The 26,258-nt window shown below is 50.0% G+C and overlaps 2 protein-coding genes across 2 annotated transcripts; both read left to right on the top strand.

Annotated features, from left to right (window-relative positions):
* Positions 1-8,162: 8,162 nt before the first annotated feature.
* Positions 8,163-9,302, top strand: EI90DRAFT_3101775 (uncharacterized protein; the record flags this gene model as incomplete). Its single annotated transcript, XM_039062574.1, has 2 exons — positions 8,163-8,393; positions 8,994-9,302. Coding segments are annotated over 2 exons (540 nt in total), but the record flags the coding sequence as incomplete, so codon positions are not given.
* Positions 9,303-24,128: 14,826 nt separating this feature from the next.
* On the top strand, positions 24,129-24,628 carry EI90DRAFT_2819531 (uncharacterized protein; the record flags this gene model as incomplete). The annotated part of the gene is made up of 2 exons (XM_039053562.1): positions 24,129-24,189; positions 24,471-24,628. Coding segments are annotated over 2 exons (219 nt in total), but the record flags the coding sequence as incomplete, so codon positions are not given.
* Between the last annotated feature and the right edge of the window lie 1,630 nt (positions 24,629-26,258).

Below are 26,258 nucleotides of genomic sequence, written 5' to 3'. Positions count from 1 at the left end.
ACTTGCCTGCCCTGCAGAGCCCACCTTTGGGCCTATCCCTCCTTTCCATTTCTGGGTTATCACCTGCCTTTCCGCTAACCCTGCAACCCGACTCGTCGGTAATATTCAGTTGGCTAATGTTTACCCCATTAGCTCCGCTCCATTTGGCTCTGCCATTTGCGGACCCGTCTTCGCTGTAACCATATATATATCCAACTTGTACATAGGTTACACTCCAGTAATAAAATCGACTAGAGTTACCCCCCTTCAGTTCTGATTGCCAGTCAGTAAGTTAGGGCACGGACGTGTCACTAGGCACAGCGCTCTTGGCATAAGTCGCTGAGGCCAAAGCCCTCCACCACGGAGACTCTCCCTCGTCTCGAATCTGGTCTCTGACAGTATTTTATTACTCCCTGACTAGTACACATCTTGTATGGCACCAAAAGTCCTTCGCACTCGGTCGCAACTACGCACATTAGTTCCCAACTCTGCCTCACCTTCCCCAGAACCCTCTCAGCCTGGTCCTAGTCGATTGGCGAAAACCCAGTTGAGTTTCGAAGCTTTTCTAACCTTGAAACCCCTCTCCCATCGACTCCGATCATGCGCCCTGTTAGGAATCGATCACCAGTTGCAGATTCCGACTTCGGAGACACCACAGAACAACCCATAGACCCCATCCACTTCTTTGGACTCGGTTCCGAGGTCCCCGACTTCATCGATCCTCCTCCTGCTGATCCTCCCATCCCCACTGTCCCAACCACCGATGATGCCGAACCCACCTCCAACGTGGCTATTGCACAATTGGCCCAAGCCATTGCCAGTCTGGCTCATCACACCGGACGACGATGAAAGAGGGCTCGCGGCTCTCTATGCCAACCAAGCTCATGGGGGACAACTCTCCCTAAACTCTACTTTCTTGACTAAACTTCGCTACACTCTCGATCCTTAACTCCGCAGTGGGTTCTCCAGGATTTCCGCAAGGTCCGGGCTCAGTGTCCACTACTCACTCGTTGTGAGCTAGATCACTGCCCTTATTCCTACTGTTGGAATTCCACACACTCACACCCTCTCTAGCGCGTCCTAGAGAATTTTGGGGGAGGGGAGAACTTCTATTCCAAAATCCGGTATGTACAGGATTATAAGAAATAATTATTTTTAGAAATAATAGATGGGGAATATTGGTACCATATGGCACCTGGATACCTTATTAGGCGAAATAATAGAAAAGGGTAACAGTATCAATAAAAGAATATCAATCAATAACTGAAATGATGGTGAAATATGAAAATAAGAGAAAATTAGCGATATCTCAATGGATTTACGGGATTAAGAGCCTAAATTGGAAATGTAGCCGGAGATAACTCTCACGCAGCCAATGAGCATTTTTACCAATTTATTAGACGCCGTGGGAACGAGTGAGGCTGGAATTCTGGGTTGCTGCCTGAGATTCCCACGCCCGCACATGCCCGTGACCTGCTGTGCCTAACTTCTCCAACACGGAACTCCATCAAATCTCCACCGATTGGGACGTTCTTGGTATCGTCAGAATCGTACGAATTAGGAATATTTTTGGATACCAAATTCATATCAGGTTGTCATGTGAATGGAAGTGGTTTCTGAATGTTGGAAGCGGGTATCCGAGCCGGCTCTGCGCGTGGGCGATTATCCCACCTACAACGACGATGACGACAATCTTCTGCTCTCCAGACCAAGTGTCAGGGCATGCCCCGACATGCCCTGCCCAATCCCCACTCCGCTTCCCCGCTCCGCACCGCCTCTCCTTCCTTTCCCTCTTCCTTTCTCCTGTTCTCCTTTCCTCCTTTCTTTCTTTCCCTCTTTCTCTTACATGGACCACCTTTCCCCTGCTCAATGTATCACCGGCGCACACGCCCATCTCCCCTCCTGTATCCTACATCCCTATACCACCGCCACCGCCGCTGCACTCGCCTTGCACCCACAGCAGGCCCTCTCGGGATCTTCCGCGGAAGCACCCGGAGAGCCGTGGCTGTGTGCAAGGGTGACGTGGCGCACCCCACGTGACCATTACCGCTTGTATATAATAACACCTGGAGTGGGAACCGAAGAAGTTGTCAGAATCGGGATTCTTGTCGGAGTCGGAATACTGTCAGAGATCTGGGATGCTGTCAGAGACTGGGAATATTGTTGGAGTCTGGCAGACTGTCAGAAGACAGATAGACGATGGATTGGGTTCTGTCTGAGTCGGGGTCGGAGATTGTGGCAGAGGTCTGTTGGAGCGCGCGCGCGGATATGCAGGCGGAAATATGCGGCGCGTCCGGAAGCGCTGTTCAAGGTTAGCAGAGTGGGATCGCGGCCTCAGCGACTCAGGTGGAGCGCTGTGCCCTGAGCTTGACGTTTGGGGGAGATCCCGTATTTATGGATTGACACTCACAGCGGACTTCAAACAAGACTTGCGGGTGGAGCGGACCTGTAGGAGGAGCGCGGACTCCGCGAGCACGGACTCAGAGGGGGGGAAGCCCCTTTGCAGAAGAAGAGACTCAGAACAGACAGGGGGGTACTCTAGTTGATTTCAGACTGGGGTCCCCGAAAGTATTTACAAGGTAGATAAATAGGCAAGAGGGAATATAGAAAGGCTGGTCAGTCCGGCGCGGTCCGGCACGGAGATAAGCGGGATTGTCAAACTAAATAAGGACAAGAGCCCGGGAACTGGAAACGAGGAACAGATCACTAAACAATAAGTGGCAAGGGTTATTGATGAATAACTGAATGAGATCAATAACCTAGTGCCAATAAAGAGGGGATCAAATGCCGATATTGGCAGGGAAGCAAACAATAAATGGCACTCAGCAAGGAATGAATGATAAGCTGCCAAGTGACAAATGGCCAGAGGGAAAGCGGAGGTCAGCGCGCGGCGCCGATACAAGTCCGCAAATAAGCGGGGTCGGTGCGGTGCCGACACAAGTCCGCGAACAGAGGTTGATCTGCCAGCACTGTCACACAAGGACAGCATGAAGGCCAACAGAGGTACAGAGGTGGGCAGAGGGTGCGGAGTGGGCAGAGGGTGCGGAGTGGGCAGAGGGTGCGGAGTGGGCAGAGGGTGCGGAATGCACGGAAGCGGGGCATGGCTGTGACCACATAGCGGGAAGCGATGAGTGTGGTTCAGATGGAGACAAGGCAGGCATGACTGAATGCCAGGAGCGCCAAGGGCTCAGGAACTGGAGGTAAGGTCGGAATACCGGCAGGGTCTAGGTTCTGATTCTTGGCCAAGTCTCACACAGTAAGGCAGGGGGCCAGACATGGGGTTGGGGGCTGGTTAGGATGGGTTTCGGGTCGGCAGATTCGCCTATCGGCATTGGTTTGCCGCTGACGGAGCCCCGGGATTTGTCGGTCGTGACAGAAGTAGCCTTCTTCTCACATTTCCACTTCAGACTAAGTGGTCGGGGACGCTCACCCTGCGACGGGATCACTGCTACGCATAGCCGCTATCCGTCCCCCAAGTCCCGCACCCCGGGACCTCGCCGCTTTCGGAGCTGTCCCTGACACCAAGGTCCGCAAACCCGAACAGTTCGATGGAAAGGATCCCTGAGAACTCCGAGTATTCTTGGTCCAATGCGGGCTCAATTTCCAGGACCATCCCCTCACTTTTGCTAGCAACCATGCTAAAGTCATATTTGCGCAGTCCTACCTCAAGTGTTACGGATATGGAGTCTCCAACGACCATATCCGTCGCATGGTCAAAGACTTCCCCTCTCTATTGCTCCTCCCCTCTTTCTCCTTTCCGTCCTCTATCCTGCTACCCTATCCTCCTTACCTGTTCTACCCCTTTCCCCCCCTGGTGCAAAGCTTTCCCCATTGGGGTTTTGGTGCTGGCCGAGGTTGTTTGTGTTTCGCGGGATTTCCCGCGACCTTACCATTTGTAGATAGTCACGCGTCATGTACGGAAACCGCCGAAGGCGGTTCCCGCTAACTAACAACTGCTCTACAACTGTCTCGTGTACCGTCTTCTGTAACAACCCTCCCTGTGACTCAACTGAACCTGTGTGACTGTACAACTCTCAATATGTCTTATAAGTCTGGTTATATCGAGTCCTCTAACGGCCCTCACCACGAGAACTCGAAGTTGAGAGTCGAAGACTCTTGACATGTGTATCGTCCTATTGAACCTGTACCCTATGGGTCTTCATCACTCCGCTCTCCCCCCAGTACTCAACATATGATGTCCCATCACGATCATGGTGATCGTGAACACTATGAGGCCCACTTACCCTCGATGCCGGCACGTTCGCTACGCGAACGCCAAGTAGCCGCCCATCCACCGTCTGTTTCTTCCTTTGCCAGTCATCATATGTCCCGCCAACGGTACGTTCCCTTTGGGAATGCCAAGTCACCGAAGGCCCTAATAGTCAGCCCTCATTGCACGCCTACGATATCAACCTGCTACCGGTACGTTCGCACTGCGAACGCCAAGTACCCGATGGCAACTACGCGAAGCTCTCACCCATCTCACCAGTCGCAACCTCGCACACAGTACGCTCCATTGAGGAGCGCCAAGTATCCGTGGCTGACCCATCTGTCCTGATATCTCCGACTATCAATCATCAATCCCTTAATAGCTCACTACATCACCCATCGCGATCGATGGGAATTCGATCGCCCACTCCCAGGTCAGACTGGGATCACTCATCGATTGCACTTCCAGTTATGGTACAAACTAGACATGACTCTCGCCTTCCCACTACAAGAACGGATCGAGGAATGGGGAATTTCCCCCATCCCCGTAACAGGCCACCTCCGGGATCTCCCACAGAGACACCCAGGGAGGTGCGGCTGTGTGCGGAGATGACGTGGCTTCCTCCACATGACCCTAGCTGCATGTATATAATAGTGCCTGGGGTGGGAACTGTCATATCCGTACAATCCCGACCTCCGCTCCGGGCTCCCAGAACTCCGAAACTGATTCCGGAGCCCTACTTCCCTTCTGTCACCTTCTCCTTGCCAACTCCCAAGAGGTTATCCCACCTCCGGCTCTGACACCACCTTTGGTCCGACTCTGGAACATCCTGGGTCCAACCTCAACCTCGACACCATCCAGACGAGTATGCAACACCTATGCTCCCAACTCCAGAACTCCGCTCCGGAATCCCGTTTGTGTCTCCGTCTCCGGAACCTCTGGTCTTAGCTCCGACCTCGGACTTTGACCCCACCTCCGCTTATACCCATTGTATTGGTTAGCTCATTCCATTTAATTACATTTGCCAATATTCCGGAGTTTAACTTCCGAGTTCGGACTTTCCGGACTTATGGTGGACCTTGCAACTATTGCATTGCTCCATTCAATTCTGCTATACTCCCTCATTCCTATTTGGGCTGCTGCTTCCTTTCTATTCAGTCAGCTGGCCATTCCCCACTCCCATCCTCCTCCCTTCCTCCTTGGGCCTTGGCCCTTCACTCCTCCTTTGGGAAACACCATTGAGTCAAACCCTTGACCCTCGGTGTTGCCCCTCCTTTCAGCCCCCTTTGTCTCCTTTTGGAGTACCCTCGCTCCTTTTGATTCTGGACCCCTCCTTATATACAATGTACATAGTAACTTGTAACCTCAGTCCGAAATCGACCTGAAATGCCCCCAAGAGACTTTCCCTCTGCTAGATCTGAAATTAGGGACCCCCAGGACAACCAGCAATGGCACAGCGCTCCACCTGAGTCGCTGAGGCCAAGGTCCTTCCACGCTAAGTCTCCGATTCCACTCTGGAGTCATCTGAATCTGCCTGTTCTAACAGGAACAGAAGAAGCAGCCTTCTTCTCAACTTCCCACTTCAGACTAAGTGGTCGGGGACACTCACCCTGCGACAGGATCGCCACTACGCATAGCCGGTACTCGTCCCATTGAGTCCTGCACACCGGGACCTCGCCGCTTTCAGAGCTGTCCCTGACACCTTTATTCTTTGATTGTTGCCTCATTGTTGCCTTTGTGTGTTGTGTACACACATGCATGGGATAGCGTGGGAACTTTCTGAGCGAGCAGCTTGCCCAGAATGTTCCCATGGGTCACAGCCACAATTCTGGGCAAGCAACTTGCCCAGAACGTTCCCACACTTACTGGGCACTGCCACCTGGGTGTTCCCTCTGGGTCACACTACACAACTCTAGGAGCTGTATAGTTGTGGGCATGTGACCCATTCCTTTATATAGCAACCATGCGGGGAGATGAGACCTTTACCCTTCTTCTCATCTCATGCCCCACATAGGCAAGTGTATATATTCCCTTTCTTTTACTATACATCTCATGCCCCGCATAGTGTGAGGACAGGCTAGATGGGGGTTGAGGTCAGGGAGCCTCCGAGTCCGAGGCCAGGCCCTGACAAATGAAGAGGGTCCGAATCGGAACAAAGGTGTCCAAACAGGACAAAGGGAAGACAAAAGCAGAGCAGCACTGAAGGTCATAGGTTTAGAACCTGTGGTACATCCAAAAGGAGATAGGGGGGCAAAGCCCAGAGGGGCAGGAAGATGAGGTGAAGTGGGGATGATGACTAACTGGCTAGAATGGGAAGAAGCAGCAGTCTAAATAAGGATGAGGGGAAAGCGCGAAAGATACATTACAAGCGGCAAAAGTGCCGGGTATGATCTGTGGAGCTCAGAGGTTACGGAGGTTGCGGAGGTTACGGAGGTTATGGAGGTTATGGAGGCAGGGTTGAAAGTCTGAGGAATGTTGGCAATGGTGTTTACGTAGTATGAGGTCACCAATGCAATGGACTTAAGCCAAGCCAGGCTTCATGCCTGCACCGTTCATTCTGCCATTGCAACCCACGAGCAGTGGGGTGAAAATACCATGTGTTGACGTTACTCAAACACGTAATCTCCCTCCCAACTATGGGAGAAAGAAAACAGTGCCAATGAAGGCCACTGTGGAGATGATACAGGAGGAGGACAATGATGTGGAAGTCATCAATGGTCTGCGGAAAAAGCACCTGATCCATGTCCAGGATCGTGTAGATGACCTTGGCAGATGGCCAGCCAAGGTCAGACCAATCTTTGCTGAGTGTAGTCTCAGTGAATCCACTTTCGACTTTAATGCCCATCTGGATACAGATGTGGCATTTGTATACAACATGGGTCATGGGGCAAACAGTGAAAACCCTGAAAGACTGTCCCACAGCACAGCACTTAGACAGGTGCTGGACAACTACCACTGTTTCTCACAACCACCTGCAGCTCCAGAAGGGAGCAAGAGGCATGTAGACCTGTTGGAATAACCATCAGGGATGGAGTAACCTCCCTGGCATAACGGGCGAGTAGTGTATGGATGCACGCTAGAGGTCCTGGGTTCGATACCAGGCTTGTCCATTTTATGTCATTTGTCCAGTCACCTGGTTTACCTCAGTTGAATTCATGACATAAGTCTATAGCGCTAGCAGTGTTGAATTTCTTCAAGACCAAGTTAGGTCTAACTCAGGAAGAAGGCCTTGCCATCTGAATGGGGATGGTGATGATGAGGATGGTGGCGAGGGTGGCTTGTCCTGGCCCAACCCACCATTTCCTGACCCATTTGGCACCGAGATAAAATGGGGGCCTTCATCTAATTTCCCAAACCACTCGTCTGTATGACTTGGTTTGTTTGACTCAACCATGCATTCATACACAGCTCCTGCAGCACAAGTAGTGCTTGATCCGTCTGAGTTCATGGCTCGGCTTCTTGAGTCTGCATGCTGAAGTGTAGAAGTTCGAATCCTGCAGCCACTGCCTGCAGATGTCCATCCAGAACTGCTCAAAAAGATGCAGGGACTAACTCCAACCATTAAATGGTCTGGAGAAAATAACTCAAAGTTATTTCACAACTGGCTGCACTCCTGGCTAGCATATATGTCGTTGTGTGGGTGGAAGGGTGAGGCTTACAACGAGTTTCACATCCACACTTTGACAACCACTGTCGAAGGCGAGGTGCAAGACCTCCTAATGCACTATATATGCATTGGAGTGCAGAACGGGGAAACTCCCCCATTCTGGGATCTGCTAGAGATCCTTATCTGCACTTTCATCAAGAAGTCTGCAGCGGCAGCGTCCATGAAAGTGTTCAAAACACTTTCATACAATTCCACGAAGGGAATCAAACACTTCTATAATCAGCTGCATCATGCAGCTGAGGAGATGATCATGCCTCCTGACCAGGCAACGTTCAATGAACGTTTCCTGAACGCCATCCCTGTCAGGGGACGTGCATGCTCGCTGTCATGGCCATGCATTCCGGCCCGTTAGCCGCCTGTCCCGATGCCACCCGAGCCCGTTCCCGCTATGCAAGCGTGAGCGCGAGCCCCAACCTCAGCCCTATCCTCCCTGAGGACTCCCTGCTCACTTCCCCGCTTGCCCCTAGGCTCCCCTACACTTGGCCGACTCCCCTGCTGCTGCACCAACCTTCCCACCCTGAGTCCGCCTCCGGCACCGTGCCCAGCGCGACTCCCCTACCCCGCTCACTTGGCCCCTACAGGGCCACTATCATCCCTGCACCCGACTCCGGCCCAACTCCGAGTCCAGCGCCGCTATGATACCATCACCGCTACTCACCTGTTGGGAGGTCGCGGTTCTCCAAAGTCTCAAGAGGCACGTGTTTATGCGTCGGGCCAACAAGCCGAGGAGCCGGTCTCATGATCACTTGATCACCAACTTCTCCACTACCGATTACATTGAGTATAGAAAAGGTTCATATCATATGACTAAGTCTTCTATTCACTACCCGAAAGGGGCCTCTCATGGGCACAACCGGCCAGGAGTTAGGAGTTCAATTGGCATGGACCCAGACGTTCTATAGGGAATCACTCGCAGCATAATAGGCTCATGTGATACGGTCTACCACTGTCACAATTCAGAAGAATTTGGATTGTTCAGTCGCGAATCCGGGCATTGGCGAACGATGTTGGTGTTATCCGGGAGCTTAGAATCATGTGGAACTTGAGTATAGAAACATGTATGATAATATGCCTTGGGCCTCGCCCCTTCCCCTTGGCGCCCTAACGGGCAGCCTCTATGGGAAGTAAAATATCGAGAATTACACACACACACACACCATCACCGCTATCGCGGCCCTACGCTCTTTCCTTTATTTATCTGTTATTGTTTGTTTTGACCCTCGGTCATTGCTGGCCGCTATGCGGCCAACCCTGCTCCTTATCCTTGTTTGCTTCCGGACCCTTCGGCCTTCGGCCCGGGTCCGCTTCCATTCATTTCTTCCTCCTATATATATCCTGTATGATACTTTATTGTACCTTAGCTCTAATATCGATGTGACCACGACTGTCAGAACCGTACGAAGGTTCGCCGAGGGTAGCCGTAGGCGACCGAGCGTTGCCCGCTAGTGGTAAAGGCGTCCTACACCCGACCGAGCTTTAGCGAGGAATAAACCCCACCGATCTCGAGGCTGAGGCTACTTAGGCGAGTGAGCCGGGATTTCGGCTTCAACGACTCTAGGAGGAGCGTTGCGCCTCGTTCTCGACGCGGTCCCGATACTTAGAAGGTCAGAGGTCTCACGGGGACAGAGGTAAGCTCTAGGGGGTAATTCTAGTTGATTTCGAACTACCGTACAAGCATTAGCTACAAGCTGTATATAAGCGCTAGGGAACTGAATGGGGAATAAGTCGCCAGATCTTGCGGAGATTGCGGGCGGAGAAAAGAAAGAGGAAAACAAACAAAGAGCACGTGTTCAAGACAGCGAAGGTCAAGCGTGACCTTCGCCACGAGGTAACAAGGTGCGGCGAAGCATGGAACAACAGGTCGCGGCGCTCTGCGCCGCTAGGTCGTTCAACGACAATCAAGAGAGGGGTTGTGGAGAGGTGGCGGGAAGTGGTTAGACGGCGACGGGCGGCGAGCGGAGTGTGCGGGGAGTGTTCGGGCGTGGGAGAGGGTCAGGGAGGAGGTCGTCTGGCCCCGGGGAACGCCGGGTCGTGACAACGACCCCAAGTCCTGACCCCAACAAGGCAACCCCAGTGAGTCCGAAATGAGGGCCAAGAGACAACTAGGGGGCACAGCGCTCCTTTAGAGTCGCTGAGGCCAAATGCCCTACCCTCGGGCCTTGTCTAAGGCATCGCGGCCATCGTGGCCAATAGCGGCCCGCATCGGCGACCTTCGGTGCCGACCCTGGACCAGTGTCTAACACTCGCGCAGATTGCTCCGATAACCTAGTTGTGATCAAAGCCAGGGGAAAGGGATGTCCCCATCTTAGAGTCAGCTATATACATGTAGAGTCCGGCAATAAGGAAACCAAACAGATTGCCGATAGAATCACGTGATCATAGAATGTTCCAGAACAATGCCGGAGATGATCTGGGCCACTGGGGCTTAAGTAAGTGGAGTAGATGGGGATTGCTGGCATACTTCCCACGCGCATATGCACAGCTGGCATAGGGTCCAGGGTCATTGCTGATCCCTGACAATCCCTGGTGAAATGCATTGGGAGATGGTTATGTGCCACGAAATTTCCGTGGATTACACAACGAAAGACAAGTTGTGGACCACCGTTGTAGGAGAAATAACGGTCACCCTATGAAAACTCATTATGGAAATATGCCAGATAAACCACAAAAACTCCATATGACTGAGAATATAGAAGAACCTGAATTTTAACGAATTTTAATGAATTATTACGAATTATTACGACTACATACGATAAATTGGAAGAAAGAAAATTAGTAAAAATACTTCAAGCTTAGCACCAACAAGACGGAATGCTCGGGGAAATTTATAGCAAATATTAAACAAGGAACTAGGACAATCGAGCAAGATTTGACTATAAAACCAACCAGAGAACCTCCACAGAAACTACTTTCCCATGCCTGCACACGTAGCTGAGGATGGAAGTACCATGGAACAAGGATTCCTTAGGAACCAATGCAAAATTCAAAGTCGTGTTTATAAGAGGAAATGTAGATGTCTCCCAAACGGACCCAATGAAAGTAATTACAGGGAAAACTACCCATAAACGACGGAGATATGACTGAAATTCTCGGGAAACAAGGACAATGTTTAAAAGGCAAGTGTGAAGAACAAGCAGTAACGACCAAGACGAGCTTGATAGCCCATTAGAAAGGAAGGGATCTAATCTTGATCCACCCAAATTTTCATAATAAAAGGTTCATGCATCAATGAGATATTCAATAATGGGATGAGCGACATCAAAGCCATGGCTCAGGGAAAAGACGACGTTTATGTAGGATCCATATTTAAAACACACAACGAAATTTACACGGAAATTATGATAAATAGGAAACTATAGGTATGCAAATTTTCAATCCAAACGGTCCAGCTGTTGTGAAGTTATACCAACAACAGGAATATAGAAATCTGCATCATGTTTAAAGACACGTGAGGGTGGCGATGCGAAGGGAACCAGCTGTCGGAACCGAGATCCACACTTCAGCAGATTGCGAAGACCAATTTCCGTCCAAATAAGGAAGACCCCGGTCAAAACAAAGCATGGAAAGTACAAAACAACCTTAGATCATGAGGGAAAAATCTGAAATAAATCACAGAAGCCTGTATAAAGGATACAAACACCTGAGCAAACCATAAATCCCGAACAATTAAACAGAAACGGTGCCCGCATATGAACGACTACGGGAACGATGCACGTGATTACTGAATGTGCATGCGAACTTTTGCTAACTTGACGAATACCAAGAAATAGAATACAACTTTAGTACCATTGGAAAGGTGGGAATTTATGATACTGTCAGGGGACGGACCCTGGGTCCCCATGACCCCTCTCCACAGTCCACAGTCTGACCTGTAAACACAGCCCATCTCAGGGCATAGCTACTGTGGGTAAGAAAGTGAGAAGAAGGTTAACTTCTCACTTTCCCACAGTGGCCCAATATGGCGAAAACTTCCGGGGATACCCGGAAGTCACATGAGAAGTGGGAACCGGGCCCGGAGCATGCGGATGGAGCATGTGGGGTGGAGCATGCATGCGGGTGTGGGTGTGGATCCGGGTCCGGGTCCGGGCTAGTCAGGGTGTGTGCCCTGACAGATACTGAGAACATGAAAAACCATTCAGAAATGAATGAGATACAAGGACATGAAGTTAGAAACCTGAAAATGCGTGGGAAGACAGCTTCTAGAGGTCCAGAGCCCCAAATAAAATACATAAAAATATGATATCTTCAAGGATGACCTACTATCACAACGAACAATACATATGGAGGACTAGGATGTAATAATACAAAGGGGAATCAGGGCAGATGGATGAAATCCACGAAAACCACTAAACTACGACGGACCATGGTGGGAATTTTAGGGAATGATATACCAATGAAGTGGAGAGCTATAATACATTTGTTTGAACAATTCTTGACTACTAGCAACTTTTTCTTTCGGTTCTAAACCTGAATAATTCACTCATTTAACATTTCAAGTCTCATTTCAACTAAATGTTACTGGATAAAAATAGAATAAATCAGCTGAAGGTCTCAGTGCAGCTGTCATGACCCGGCGTTCCCTGGGGTCAGATGACCTTCTCCCACACCTGAACACTCCCTGCACACTCTGCTTTCTGCCCGTCGCCATCTAACCACTTCCCGCCACCTCTCCATGACCCCTCTCCTAATTGTCGTTGAACGACCTAGCGGCGCAGAGTGCTGCGACCTTTTGTCCCATGTTTCGCCACACCTTGTTATCTTGTGGCGAAGGTCATGTTTGACCTTCGCTGTCTTAAACACGTGCTTCTTGTTTGTTTTCCTTCTTCTTTTCTCCGCCCGCAATCTCCACAAGATCTGGCAACTTATTCCCTATTCAGTTCCCTAGCGCTTATATACAGCTTGTAACTAATGCTTGTACTGTAGTTCGAAATCAACTAGGACTTCTCCCTAAGCTTACATCTGTTCCCTGTAAGACCTCTGCCTTCTGAAGTATTGGGACCACATCGAGAACGAGGTGCAACGCTCCTCCTCGAGTCGTTGAAGCCGAAATCCCGGCTCACTCGCCTAAGTAGCCTCGGCCTTGAGATTGGTGGGGTTATTCCTTACTGAAGTTCGGTTGTGTGTAGGACGCCTGTATCACTAGCGGGCAACGTTGTAGGTGGGATAATCGCCCACATGCAGAGCCGGCTCAGATACCCGATTTCACGACTATAAAACCACTTCCATTCACGTGACAACTCGATACGAATTTGGTACCTAAAAATAGTCCTAATTCGTACGATTCCGACGATATCAAGAACGTCCTAATCGGTCGAGATTTGACGGAGTTCTGCATTGGACAGGTTAGGCACGGAAGGTCACGAGTATGTGCGGGCGTGGGAATCTCAAGCGGCAACCCAGAATTCCAGCCTCACTCGTTCCCACAGTGTCTAATAAATTGGTAAAAATGCTCATTGGCTGCATAATAGTTCTATTCAGTCACATTTCCAATTTCGGCTTTTAATTCCGTAAATCCGTTGAGATATCGCGTATTTTCTTATATTTTCATATTTCACCATCATTTTAGTTATTGATCAATATTCTTTTATTGATACTGTTACCCTTTTTTTATTATTTCGCCTAATAAGGTATGCAGGTGCCATATGGTACCAACATCAATTATTTCTAAAAATAATTGTTCCTTATATCCTGTACATACCGGATTTTGGAAAAGAAGTTCTCCCCTCCCCCAAAAATTCTCTAAGGTGCTAGGATGCGCTAGAGAGGGTGTGAGTGTGTGGAATTCCAACAGTAGGAATAAGGGCAACAATCTAGCCTGCAATGAGTGGGTAGTGGATTTGTTGAGCCCGGACCTTGCGGAAATCCCGGAGAACTCACCACGCAGAGTTAAGGATCGAGAGTCGAGCAAAGTCTAGAGCTTTAGAGAGAGAGTAGAGGTTTTGGAGAGTTTGGCCCCACGAGCTTAGTCGGCATAGAGAGCCGCTAGCCCTCTTGCAACGTTCGGTCGCCTATGGCTACCTTTGGCAAAGCTTTGCACGGTTCTGACAGCAGCTGTACACAAAGTTTGAATTCAGAATGACCAAGTCATAGCGAACTTAATGGTAAATATGAGGAATTTGAAATCGAAAACTGCAACAAATGCAGCGCAGTCAAGTTCTAATTAACCATTAAAATAGCTTAGGCGAGGAAGGACAATAAGGATTCTAGGTGCAGTCTGACCACAGTAGAGCCACAGTTCAGCACAGTAGAACTATAGCATGAAAATTTCATTTTTTATTCAGTTTGAGGAAAATACACTGTAAATAAATCCTCTAAATATGAGGTAGAGTGTGAAAAATAGAGTATTATTTTTCTCAAGCATTTCTGGTTGTCACTCCAGCGTGAAAAAGTGAAATACAGTTAAGATTGCCACTGTAGTAAAAGTGAAAGGTTGTCTTACTAGTTTGGGGACGGTAATGTTCCGTTCCCCCGTTCGCCTCAGGCCTCAGTAATCCGTCTAAGTATACGCTTGATTTGGCTGTATATTGACGGGGTAGAAGTAAAGGCTAATCTGCCTTTTACAGCTACCCCGAGGGTTTATATACAATCTTATACATTCTCGGCACAAATAAATAGAGAAGCTTCCGCGACGCTAAATTAGCGTCGCGACATAATTATTACACAACACAACATCGACTGATGTTGTGGGCGGAATATAGACATGGGCCGGGGCCTCACAAAAAGGCAGCAAATAGGGAGAGGAATATTAAGTAAATATTTCAACAGGAGAGCTGGTTAACACTCCAGATTTCAAAGTGTAAACACAAAACAGTTATTTTGCTACTGTTAAAACAAGCAATAAAATAAGACAAAATAAAAAAAACTCAAGGGACACTTCAGACACAATCTAAACCCATTAACTGAGTAGAATCTTTGAAACTTTACCAAGTAGAAGATTTAATTCAAGTTAAAATCCAAATTAAACAATCCTACACAGAATTACACCCAGACAAATTGAGAAATTACAATAGAGGAACAGCTCTGCAGGACTTTGTTTATCTGTAAGTCAATTCTCAGAAACTTTTAGACTAACCCATAAAATAGAATTAGCCAAAACGCTCGGATTGGTACTATAATTACAACAAATATTACTAGTACACTTCCCCATCCTAACTAAAGAACCAGGGAACAGCTTGGTGGTGGTCTCGTTTGAACCTCCCAACTGACCTTCCATTCTCTCCTTCACCATGCTCTGCCTGGACCACATGTATGATTCAATTAAGGCGATCTCTGCATATCGTAACGACTTGCAGGTGCCAACCACATCGAAAACAACGCAAAAACCCAATACCAATACTGCAGCAGCAACCAAAAAGGCTGCTGATTCCTCATCCGTGAAGAAAGTGTATAAAAACACCTTCAGTGGGAACATGTCAACTCAAAAGAGCAGGCAACGCTCAACCTTCCACCCGAGCTATTCGCCGGCTCCAAAAACAGAGAAGTCAACATCATCTACAATGATGAAATTGATGCCATCCTTGGATAAGGATGGGAAACCACGTTGTTATAAATGCGGGAAGGTAGGGTATCAACGTGATTGCCCAAATCACGACAAGCCCAAACTGCGCATGTACAATATAGCCATTGAATCTGATGAGCAAGACCTACAGGACTCAGAGCCTGTAGAAGAACCGGAAGGTGTTGAAGATCCTGCAGAGGTGCAGGATTATATGCCTGACAATGAAACGTTCAATGATAAACTTGTGGATGACCTGTACGATCCAAACCTCCTCGCTGAGGTGGAGGAGGAGTACATACAGGTGGACATCAACATTTTTGTCAGTGAAATGACATTCGTGGACCCCACAGACAAAAATTTCTCCATTAAATTAGCATCTGCTTGGCAAGTGGACAAACTGCCATCTGATGAGCAGATAGTGGCTGAGCTTGTCAATGACACAGTAAAATCTTACAAAAGGGATGGTGTAATACTGGTCCCTAAATCTTCATCCACCAAACTGTTGATGCAAAGTGTGATGAGTTCTTCAGTGCCTAACAAACTCCTGAAGAAAATCCTGCCAATATTCGACACGAAGTTTAGAATCTTGCAAGAGGTGGGTAAATACCCTGAAAACCGCAGCGCTGATTTAAGGTGGATGCTCATCAGCGAGGTTAACATCGCCGGAGTAAATGCTTTTGTTGTCAGAGACCAGATTTAAGACGAAGGAATGTCTCCGTAACGGAGGGCTTTGGCCTCAGCGACTTCTGCCAGGAGCGCTGTGCCTAGTGACACGTCCGTGCCCTAACTTACTGACTGGCACTTAGAACCTAGTGGGGGTAACTCTAGTTGATTTATCTGCTGGGGCGTAACCTATGTACAAGTAGTGTATATATATGGTTACAGCGGAGACGGTTCCGCAATTGGCGGAGCCGGACGGAGCGGAGCTAACGGGGTTAAGACATTAGCTGACTGAATATTACCGACGAGTCGGTTCGTGGGGTTAGCGGAAAGGCAGGCGTTAACCCAGAAACGGAAAGGAGGGATAAGCCCGAAGGTGGACTCTGCAGGGCAGGCGAGTGTATTGCCCAGCGGAGGTGGGAGTGCGCTAGCGGACGTCGGAGCTGTCCGGAAGTCTTCGGGGCTCCGTACTTAGGGAGGCGTAGGTAATAAATTGAAATGAGGGGGTGGTGACCATCGAGGGGTACCGGGAGGTTTGCGGAATACGGGGGCTCCGAGGTTGGTGAGGGGGGAGCGGAGTTAGAACGGAGGGGTCGGAGAGCCCGGAAGTCGATGGCCGGGAATGGATATGACATTTGTCCTATTTGATAGTGGCACTGAAACTGATGCCCTATCTCCAGATTTTGTCCGAGCAGTGCACATTCCACTGCTCGAGTTGCCAAACCCCTTGGTTCTCCAAATGGGGACCAAAAACAGTCGATCATGCATAATGTATGGCATGAATACTCCCGTAACCATTCATGGGATTATGACTACTCACTACTTTGACGTCGTTAACATTGACCGCTATGACACCATTCTTGGGGCTCCTTGGCTGAATGCCAAGGGAGTGTCCCTCAATTTCGAGAATCACACCGTCCACATAAAGACAGGCGACATCAAAATGTTTGATGTCCTAACGGAATGGGGTAAAACTTCCGTGGGGGCTTGTTAGACACTGGTCTGGGGTCGGCACCGGGGGTTGCCGTTGCAGGCCGCTATAGGCCATGATGGCTGTGATGCCGTGAACAAGGCCCGAGGGTAGGGCATTTGGCCTCAGCGACTCTAAAGGAGTGCTGTGCCCCCTAGCTGTCTCTTGGCCCTCATTTCAGACTCACTGGGGTTGCCTTGTTGGGGTCAGGACTTGGGAGGTCATGGTCAAATCAATATTAGAGCTAAAGTACTATAATGTAGTATACAGGATATATATAGGAGGAAAGAATGAATGGAAGCGGACCCGGGCCGAAGGCCGAAAGGTCCGGAAGCAAACATGAATAAAGAGCGGGGTTGGCCACATAGCGGCTGGCAATGACCGAGGGTCAAAACAAACAATAACAGATAAATAAAAGAAGGAGCGTAGGGCCACGATAGCAGTGATGGTGTCATAGCAGCACCGGACTCAGAGTTGGGCTGGAGTCGGCTGTGGGAATGGTAGTGGCCCGGTGAGGGCCAAGTGGGCAGAGTAGAGGAGTCATGCTTGGCGCGGTGCCGGAGGCGGACTCAGGGTGGGGAGGTTGGTGTGGCAGTGGGGGAGCTGGTCTAGCACTGGGGAACCACAGGCAAGTGGGGAGTGAGTGGGGAGTCCTCAGGGAGGATAGGGCTGAGGGTCAGGGCTTGCGCTCATGCTCGTGCAGCGGGACAGGCTCAGGTGGCATCAGGATGGGCAGCTAACGGGCCGGAATGCACGGCTGTGACAGTATCCCCCTCTTAGGGCCTGAACCCTTGAAGGCCTAAGAGCAGCAGTGTCAGGAATGCCAGCTGCAGCACAGCACCAGAGTCGGAGGAGAAAAAGGTGTGAGATGAATGCTGCCGACATCTTGGCAGAGTCTTAGTGTCCATAAAAGGACAACGGTGCGGTACCTTGCTTTGGTATCCAGTCAGCGTGTGTGGCACCGAGTCTGGAATCAGCAGAGGGTACGGCAGAGGGTGTCCCACAGGGAGACAGAGTCAGAGCACTGCAAACAGCGGCATGGAACGATCAGAATGCCTCAAGCGGAGGCGAAGTCAGCATGGGATTGGTGTGGTACTCAAAATGGAAGTCAGCGATGATGGGCTGGAAGGTCAGAGGAGAACAAGCTGGTGGACTTGTCTCTTAACTCAAGCTTGGCCTTCCTACCATGCTTCCTATGAGTCTGGGGATCTGGGTAGCGGAAGTGAAGTGGCCTGATCAGCCCAGTGGGTGCAGAGGCGACAGATGGAGGCCGGTTGGGCAACTCACATCATGTCCAAAGGTTCAGAGGTGTGGTGCATGGAGGACAAGAGTCCACTCAACATGACCGTGGAGTTTGGGGATGCGGTGCAAGGAGGACAGAAGTCAACTCACAAGGCAGCCACAAGCAGAGGGGTCAAACTGTCATATCCATCCATGGCCACCACCCTTGTCAGGGTTCAGCACCCTGCCCTAGGGTGCCCCAGACTCCCCAACCAATCCCTTCCTTCCATTCCTTCATTGTTGCCTTGTTGTTGCCTTTCTGTGTTGTGTATCCGCGCACATGGGATAGCGTGGGAACTTTCTGAGCGAGCAGCTCGCCCAGAATGTTCCCACGGGTCACAGCCACAGTTCTGGGCAAGCAACTCGCCCAGAACATTCCCACGCTTACTGGGCACTGCCACCTGGATGTTCCCTCCGGGTCACACTACACAACTCTAGGAGCTGTATAGTTGTGGGCATGTGACCCATTCCTTTATATAGCAACCATGCGGGGAGATGAGACCTTTACCCTTCTTCTCATCTCATGCCCTGCATAGGCAAGTGTACATATTCTATTTCCTTTACTATACATCTCATGCCCCGCATAGTGTGAGGACAGGCCAGATGGGGGTTGAGGTCAGGGAGCCTCCGAGTCCGAGGCCGGGCCCTGACAACCCTCAACCACCTCTGCTCCTCCAGATTACCTCTACTCCTCCACCACTAACCTTGGAGCCTCCAGTTTCCGCAATCACCTCCAACCCCCTTGATGGTCACCACCTCTCTAATTCAATATATTACCTATGCCTCCCTAAGTACAGAGCCCCGAAGCTCTCCGGACAGCTCTGACGTCCGCTAGCGCATCCCCGCCTCTGCTGGGCAATTCACTTGCTTTCCCTGCAAGTCTACCTTCAGGCCTATCCCTCCTTTCCGCTTGTGGGTGTCAGGGGACATAGCATAAGCGGTTCTCTGTTACCCTATCGATATTGCGTAAGACTATATCACCGCATGTAGCCGCATCGGCCCTCATATATTGTAAATCCCTCACCTTCTCCTGATCCGACTCTGCCCCCTGATCCGAGTGTTCCTTCATCTCTATTCACTTCATTTTCTATCGGATCATTGTTTAGTTCCTTTGATCCTGTCTCTTCCGATTGATTGATGTCACTCGTGTATATAGCTCTATGTGCCGCTGAGGGTTGGAACCTCAGCTTTGTCTATGACTAGGTTTTCGGGCGATATTTGACTCGGACTGATGAGCGATCCCTGACAGTGGGTCATAACCTGTCATTCCATTAAACCTGCAACCCAACTTGTCGGTAATATTCAATCAGCTAACATCTATCCCTGTTAGCTCCGCTCTGTTCGGTCCTGCTATTCACAGGCCTGCCCTCGCTGTAACTATATATATACTTAACTTGTACATAGGTTACACTCCAGTGATAAAATCGACTAGAGTTGATCCCCCTTTTTAGTTCTCGTTGCCAGTAAGTAAATTAGGGCATGGACATGTAACTTGGCACAGCACTCCTGGCCTGAGTCGCTGAGGCCAAAGCCCTTTGCCATGGAGACAACTCCTTCATCTCGCTCAGGTCTCTAACACAAACAATGACACATGGGAGACCACATAAGTGACTCTCATAGTGCCCAGGGGGGTGGGATGTGACAGAGTTCCCAGCGGTGCGGTGTCAGGGCACACCTGCCTGACCCGGGCCCACCCGGTCCACCTGGCCACACCTCACCTGCTACCCCACTGCCCATCCTTCTCCTTCCTCCTTCCCCCCTCTTTCTCTCCCCCTTCCTCCCCCTTCTCTCTTTCTTCTCTTCTCTTTATTTCACTCTTCCCATCATTCTCTTCCTGTTTATTCCTTCTATTTACACAGACCACTTTCCCTTGCATCAATGTACTATTGACCCATCCGGCCCAGACACCCCAGACGGCTCCCTGCTGTGCCTAGCACACGCACCTGCACCAGATGCCCTCGGGATCCCCTGTGGGGACACCCGGATGGCTGCGGCTGTCTCTGAGGATGACGTGGCACCCATCATGTGACTCAAGCCGCATGTACATAAATGTACCTGAAGTGGGAACTGAAGAAGTAACCTTCTTCTCACCTTTTCCACTTCAGTATAAGTGGCCAGGGACTGCTGTCCCACATCGGGCCCACCAGCACACACGCCCGCTTCGCACCCCGAGGGGGTCCCTCTGCTGGGTGCTACATCTGGGCCCCCTCCACCCCGGACGCATCCCTGACATGTGGCAGTACAAGGCTCGGTACTGCTGTGGCATGGTGCAAACTTGTCACGGAAGGAAATGGTGAAGTTGAGATGAGGTCCTCAGAGTGCTGGAGCACAGGCCGAGGGTAGACTCGCTCAGGGTGTTCAGATGGTTAGCCTGCCATGGGCCAGGGATGCGCTGATTTGCGGCATCTAGTATGAAACTTGGCTAAGTGTTAGACACTGGTCTGGGGTCGGCACCGAAGGTCGCCATTGCGGGCCGCTATAGGCCACGATGGCCGTGATGCCGCAAACAAGGCCCGAGGGTAGGGCATTTGGCCTCAGCGACTCTAAAGGAGCACTGTGCCCCCTAGCTGTCTCTTGGCCCTCATTTCAGACTTACTGGGGTTGCCTTGTTGGGGTCAGGACTTGAGGGGTTGTGGTCAAATCGATATTAGAGCTAAAGTACTATAATGTAGTATACAGGATATATATAGGAGGAAAGAATGAATGGGAGCGGACCCGGGCCGAAGGCCGAAGGGTCCGGAAGCAAACATGAATAAGGAGCGGGGTTGGCCACACAGCGGCCGGCAATGACCAAGGGTCAAAACAAACAATAATAGATAAATAAAGGAAGGAGTGTAGGGCTGCAATAGCGGTGTTGCAGGGATAAACCCTTGCACTACAAAACAGTGCTCTTTCATTCTTTCATGTACATACATTGGCGAGTGTAGTTGGGGTAGTCCCATGACTGCACAGCCACAACTATACAGCACCGTACTACAAGGACCTTTGGTGAGATTGAGAGAGGCAGGCAGGAGATTACTGTCCCCCCTGTGAGCCTGTGTGACGTTGGGATAAATTCCCTGTTACAGCAGCAATGGAGGCGGACTCAGGGTGGGGAGGTTGGTGTGGCTGTGGGGGAGTCGGCCAGGTGCAGGGGAGCCTAGGGGCAAGTGGGGGAGTGAGCAGGGAGTCCTCATGGAGGATAGGGCTGAGGTTGGGGCTCGCGCTCAGGCTCGTGTAGCAGGAATGGGCTTGGGCGGCATCGGGACGGGCGGCTAACGGGCTGGAATGCATGGCCATGACACTAAGTGACAGCAGCATTACCAGGAGAACGGGAACACAGGACTCGGGATCCCATTTGGTGATGGCACAAGGAGGTACTCCATGCCGCTATGTTAATTACAGCAAAAGCGGCGATAGCGGGATTGATGGGATGGAGTCCCATGGCCATTTGGGGAATCAGAGTCAACTGGGGGAGCCACACAGGCTCGGAGTGGGGTACCTAGGCATGGGTGAAGGAAGACATCTAGTCCTCAACTGGGTTACAAGGATCCGGCCAGGTGGGTTCGGAACCGGTGGTGTTGTATCATCAGATACAGGCTCAGAGGTCATTGGGGGTTGGATACAGGAGTCGGCCATACTAGGCCTTCTGCAATGACTGACCTATGAGGTCGGGAGAGAACTGTAGGGGTGTGCGCTCAGGCACTGAAGGGTCAGGAATGGATAGGGGTGACATCCAGGTGGTGAGGGAGGATCGGTGTCATGCATGGGCTTGCTCCAGGCTATAGCGGTGCGGTGGTTGACAGGACGATGTGGCAAAAACTCCTAGGTGAAAACTGGTTGAGGGCCAAAAGTTGTTAGGTGCGGAGTCCTTATCCCCCTCTTAGGGAAGATGTCCCATCATCTAACTATGCTTATAGGCCTGTACCAGTCTCCTGGGGACAGTGGTGGAACATCATGGTGTTGGGATAGTACTTCAACTATTGGAAAAGCCAAAATAGCTGAAGCCGGAGGGTGCAGCGCTATCAGGGTAATTCCCAATAAACTACCACGGGTGTTCGGGATTCCACACACAGGCAGAATAGCAAAGGTTCTTCCTCAAAGTCGGTCCTAAGGTTAAACCCATGATAAAACATGGTATACCCTCGGAATTGGCAGAGAGGTTGACAGCAATGGGGTGTTAGCCCATAATGTGAGGCCAGTGACGGCCAGGCAGGGTGTCAGCCAGCGGGGGGTGAAGCTGGTGACTGGTAAAGTTGGAGGGTGCAGGGCTTGGGTGCTCAGGTGCTCATGGTACCTCTTATCCTCATCCTACACGATTATTAATATTTCTATCTACCCAATATTACTACGGACCTCCTAGGGCCTCCACCCACTCTGCAAAGGTTTTCCCACTTCTAGTAGCTGTCGCTAATTCCACCCTTCACCTACCCACTCCACAATGCCTGATAAGGCAATTCTCTCACAAGCTTGCTGACCCGGCAAGTGGGTAAGTCCCCCTTGGGTTTTCCCCTTTGTTCCCATTTGTCTTCCATTATGTATATAAGTCCTGTACTGTAGTTGATGGCACCTCAGTGCAAAATTGACGACTAGACTACCCCCCAGAGTTTGCGCCCTCTTGTTCTGAAGTTAAGGACCAGACTCCCAAGCATTTACTGAACATAGGCACAGTGCTCCTCTCCGAGTCGCTGAGGCTGCGGTCCCTCTGCTCATTCTCTACCTCTGGCCTCCTTCTGGGGAAAGGTCCAGGGACACTGCCCTCCTCGCATGTTCTTGACAGTATGTTCAAGAACCATTGCTTGACTGTCAGGGACAGCTCCGAAAGCGGTGAGGTCCCGGTGTGTGGGACTCGGTGGGACAAGTAGCAGCTATGTGTAGCAGCGGTCCTGTTGCGGGGTGAGCGTCCCTGACCACTTAGTCTGAAGTGGGAATGTGAGAAGAAGGTGTCAGGGGATGCGTGTGCTCACGCAGATTGCTCCAATAACCTAGTTGTGATTAAAGCTGGGGGAAAGGGATGTCCCCATCTTAGAGTCAGCTATATACAGTTCTCCAATAAACCATTGCAATGTTTTTCACTTTTCAACTCATGACCTTATAGCACAATGAAAATGTATTTTAAATTTTCAAAAAAATATTCAGAACATGGGAAAGTATCTCATCTAAAGATCTGCCAATTATGTAAGCAATATTCCCATTTTCGGTAATGTTATGTAATTTACAAACTACCCAGGTCATTGCAATGGTTTATTGGAGTACCCCCAGGCTGAACAGAAAATAGGAATATCATGTGACATGTCATGTGATATTGTTTACTGTACACACTAGTAAACAAAATGACATTAATAAAGCATAAATACTGAAGGACTTCACATGATAAGGCCCCAAATCCAAAATGCATCCTTTAGCCACTTCAAAAGTTGAACAAATCCTTTCCCTCATTGATTCTGGCCATAGTGCTCACCAAATCTCAGTTCTTACTGGCCACCATTACTCCACTGTCACTCGCCTATGGTCTAAACACCATTCTGATGTTCCCAAGCCCAGTGGTGGTCGTCCATCCAAGCTTTCTGACACTGATATCCACCATGCTTGTCGTCTCATCAACTCTGGGAAGGCTGACAACTCATCCCAAGTCACCCAAATACTCTGAAACATCAATGACACATCCCTCTCCATTGAGACTGTATGTAAAGGGCTCAAAAAAGCTGGTTGGAAAGCAGTGGTGAAGAAAAAAAGGCCTATGCTCACCAGGTGTCACAAGAGGGACAGGATGGATTTTGCCCTCAGCCACAAGGAGTGGACTCTAGAGGACTGGAAGAGAGTTGTATGGTCTGATGAGACTAAGGTGAATCATCTGGGCTCAGATGGGAGGAAATGGGTGGGAAAGCGGGTGGGGGAGCCTCTCACTGACAGGTTGGTGCAAGGCACAAAAAAGTTTGGTGGAGGTTGTTAGAAGTTGCAGCCCAACCCCACTGGTGGTCAAGGGAGTCACCCGGGCCAGACATTCACGCTTTGGGAAGGGGAGGGGCGCTTTGAGGTACAAACGGCAGCAACCTCTTGGACTCTTTGTTTTTGCGCTTTGCGCTTTTGTTTTCAACTTGTTGTTTACCATTTATGTTTCACCTCAGTGGCGTAGAGTCATTACAAGATGTATATAAGGACCGGACTTGCGCTAGCAGCTGATACCTCACTAATTGAGGTATCGCGCTGCGCAGTTATCACAGAGGTTCCATCATGGTATGGGGTTGTATGACCTGGGATGGGGTTGGAATGGCATGCAAGATTGATGGGAAGATGGATGGGGACCTGTACTGCCAAATTCTGGATGAGGAACTACAGGAAACCATATCACATCACCACAAAAACCCAGCCCATGTCCTCTTCCAACAGGACAATGACCCCAAACACACCAGCGAGAAGGCCCAAAACTGGTTCAATAACCACTGTATTGAGGTCATGAAGTGGCCCTCACAGTCTCCAGACCTCAATCCAATCGAGCATCTCTGGAATCATGTGAAGAGGAAGCTTGGGGAATATGAAGAACCTCCAAGTAGTGTTCAGGAGCTGTGGGATCACTTCCAGGAGGAGTGGGATAGGATAGATCCAAGTGTTTGCCAGAATCTGATTGAGAGTATGCCTAGGAGGATTGAGGCAGTGGTTAGAGCAAAAGGTGGCTATACAAAGTATTAATTAATGCCATTTTCCCTTCCCAAAAATGTACTCCAATAAACCGTTGCAATGACCTGGGTGGTTTGTAAATTACATAACATTACCAAAAATGGACATATGGCTTACATAATTGGTACATATTTAAATGGGATACTATTACATGTTTCGATTTTTTTTTTGAAATTTTAGAATACATTATCATCATGCTATAAGGTCATGAAGTCAAAAGTGCAAAACATTGCAACAGTTTATTGGAGAACTGTACATGTAGAGTCCCGCAATAAGGAAACCAAACAGATTGCCGATAGAATCACATGATCATAGAATGTTCCAGAACAATGCCGGAGATGATCTGGGCCACTGGGGCTTAAGTAAGCGGAGTAGGTGGGGATTGCCGGCATAGGGTCCAGGGTCATTGCTGATCCCTGACAGAAGGCTACTTCTTCGGTTCCCACTCCAGCTGTTATTATATACATGCGGAATTGATCATGTGGGGCATGCCATGTCACCCTCACACACAGCCATGGCTCTCCAGGTGCCTCTGTGGGAGATCCCGAGAGGGTCCGCTGTGGGTGCAGGGTGAGTGTGGCGGTGGTGATGGCGATATAGGGATGGTAAGATACAGGAGGGGGAATGGGCATGCGCACCAGTGATACATTGAACAGTGGGAAAGGTGGTCCATGTAAGAGAGAGAAAGAAAGAAAGAAGAAAGAAAAGGGAAAGGAGGAAGAAGTGGTGCGGAGCAGGGAAGCAGAGCAGGGGTCGGACAGGGCATGTCGGGGCATGCCCTGACATCGACGGAGCCTCAGGGAGAACAACCTTGTCATAAGACAAGTGGGATTGCGGCCCATCCAACAAAGTGATGATGAAGCATTGGCGAGATAGGTGAAGGTGGGTAGTCAACCAGCGGTGTGATGGCCGAAGGTGACAGGGAAACTAAGGGTGGAAGCGGCACAAACATCAGCAAACTTGGTAGGGAGCTCTGAGAGCTCCAAGAGCTCCCTACCAAGTTTGTGTCAGGGCACACACCCTGACTAGCCCAGACCTGCACCCACACCCGCATGTGCGCTCCGCCCCGCATGCTCCGCGCCCGGTTCCCACTCTTCATGTGACTTCCGGGTATCCCCGGAAGTTTTCGCCATATTGGGCCACTGTGGGAAAGTGAGAAGTTAACCTTCTTCTCACTTTCTTACCCACAGTAGGCAAGTGTATTCTACACTGCTTCTTTATCTATACACTTTCTTACCCACAGTAGTTGTGCCTTGAGACTAGGCTGTTACAGATTAGGCTGTTGTCATATCCATTCCCGGCCATCGACTTCCGGGCTCTCCGACCCCTCCGTTCT

The sequence above is a fragment of the Cantharellus anzutake genome (assembly GCF_015039405.1).
Source record: "Cantharellus anzutake strain C23 chromosome Unknown EI90scaffold_283, whole genome shotgun sequence".
In the NCBI taxonomy this organism is placed as follows: domain Eukaryota; kingdom Fungi; phylum Basidiomycota; class Agaricomycetes; order Cantharellales; family Hydnaceae; genus Cantharellus; species Cantharellus anzutake.
The sequence above is the reverse complement of the archived record's forward strand: the minus strand, read 5'-3'. Positions and strand labels throughout refer to the sequence as shown.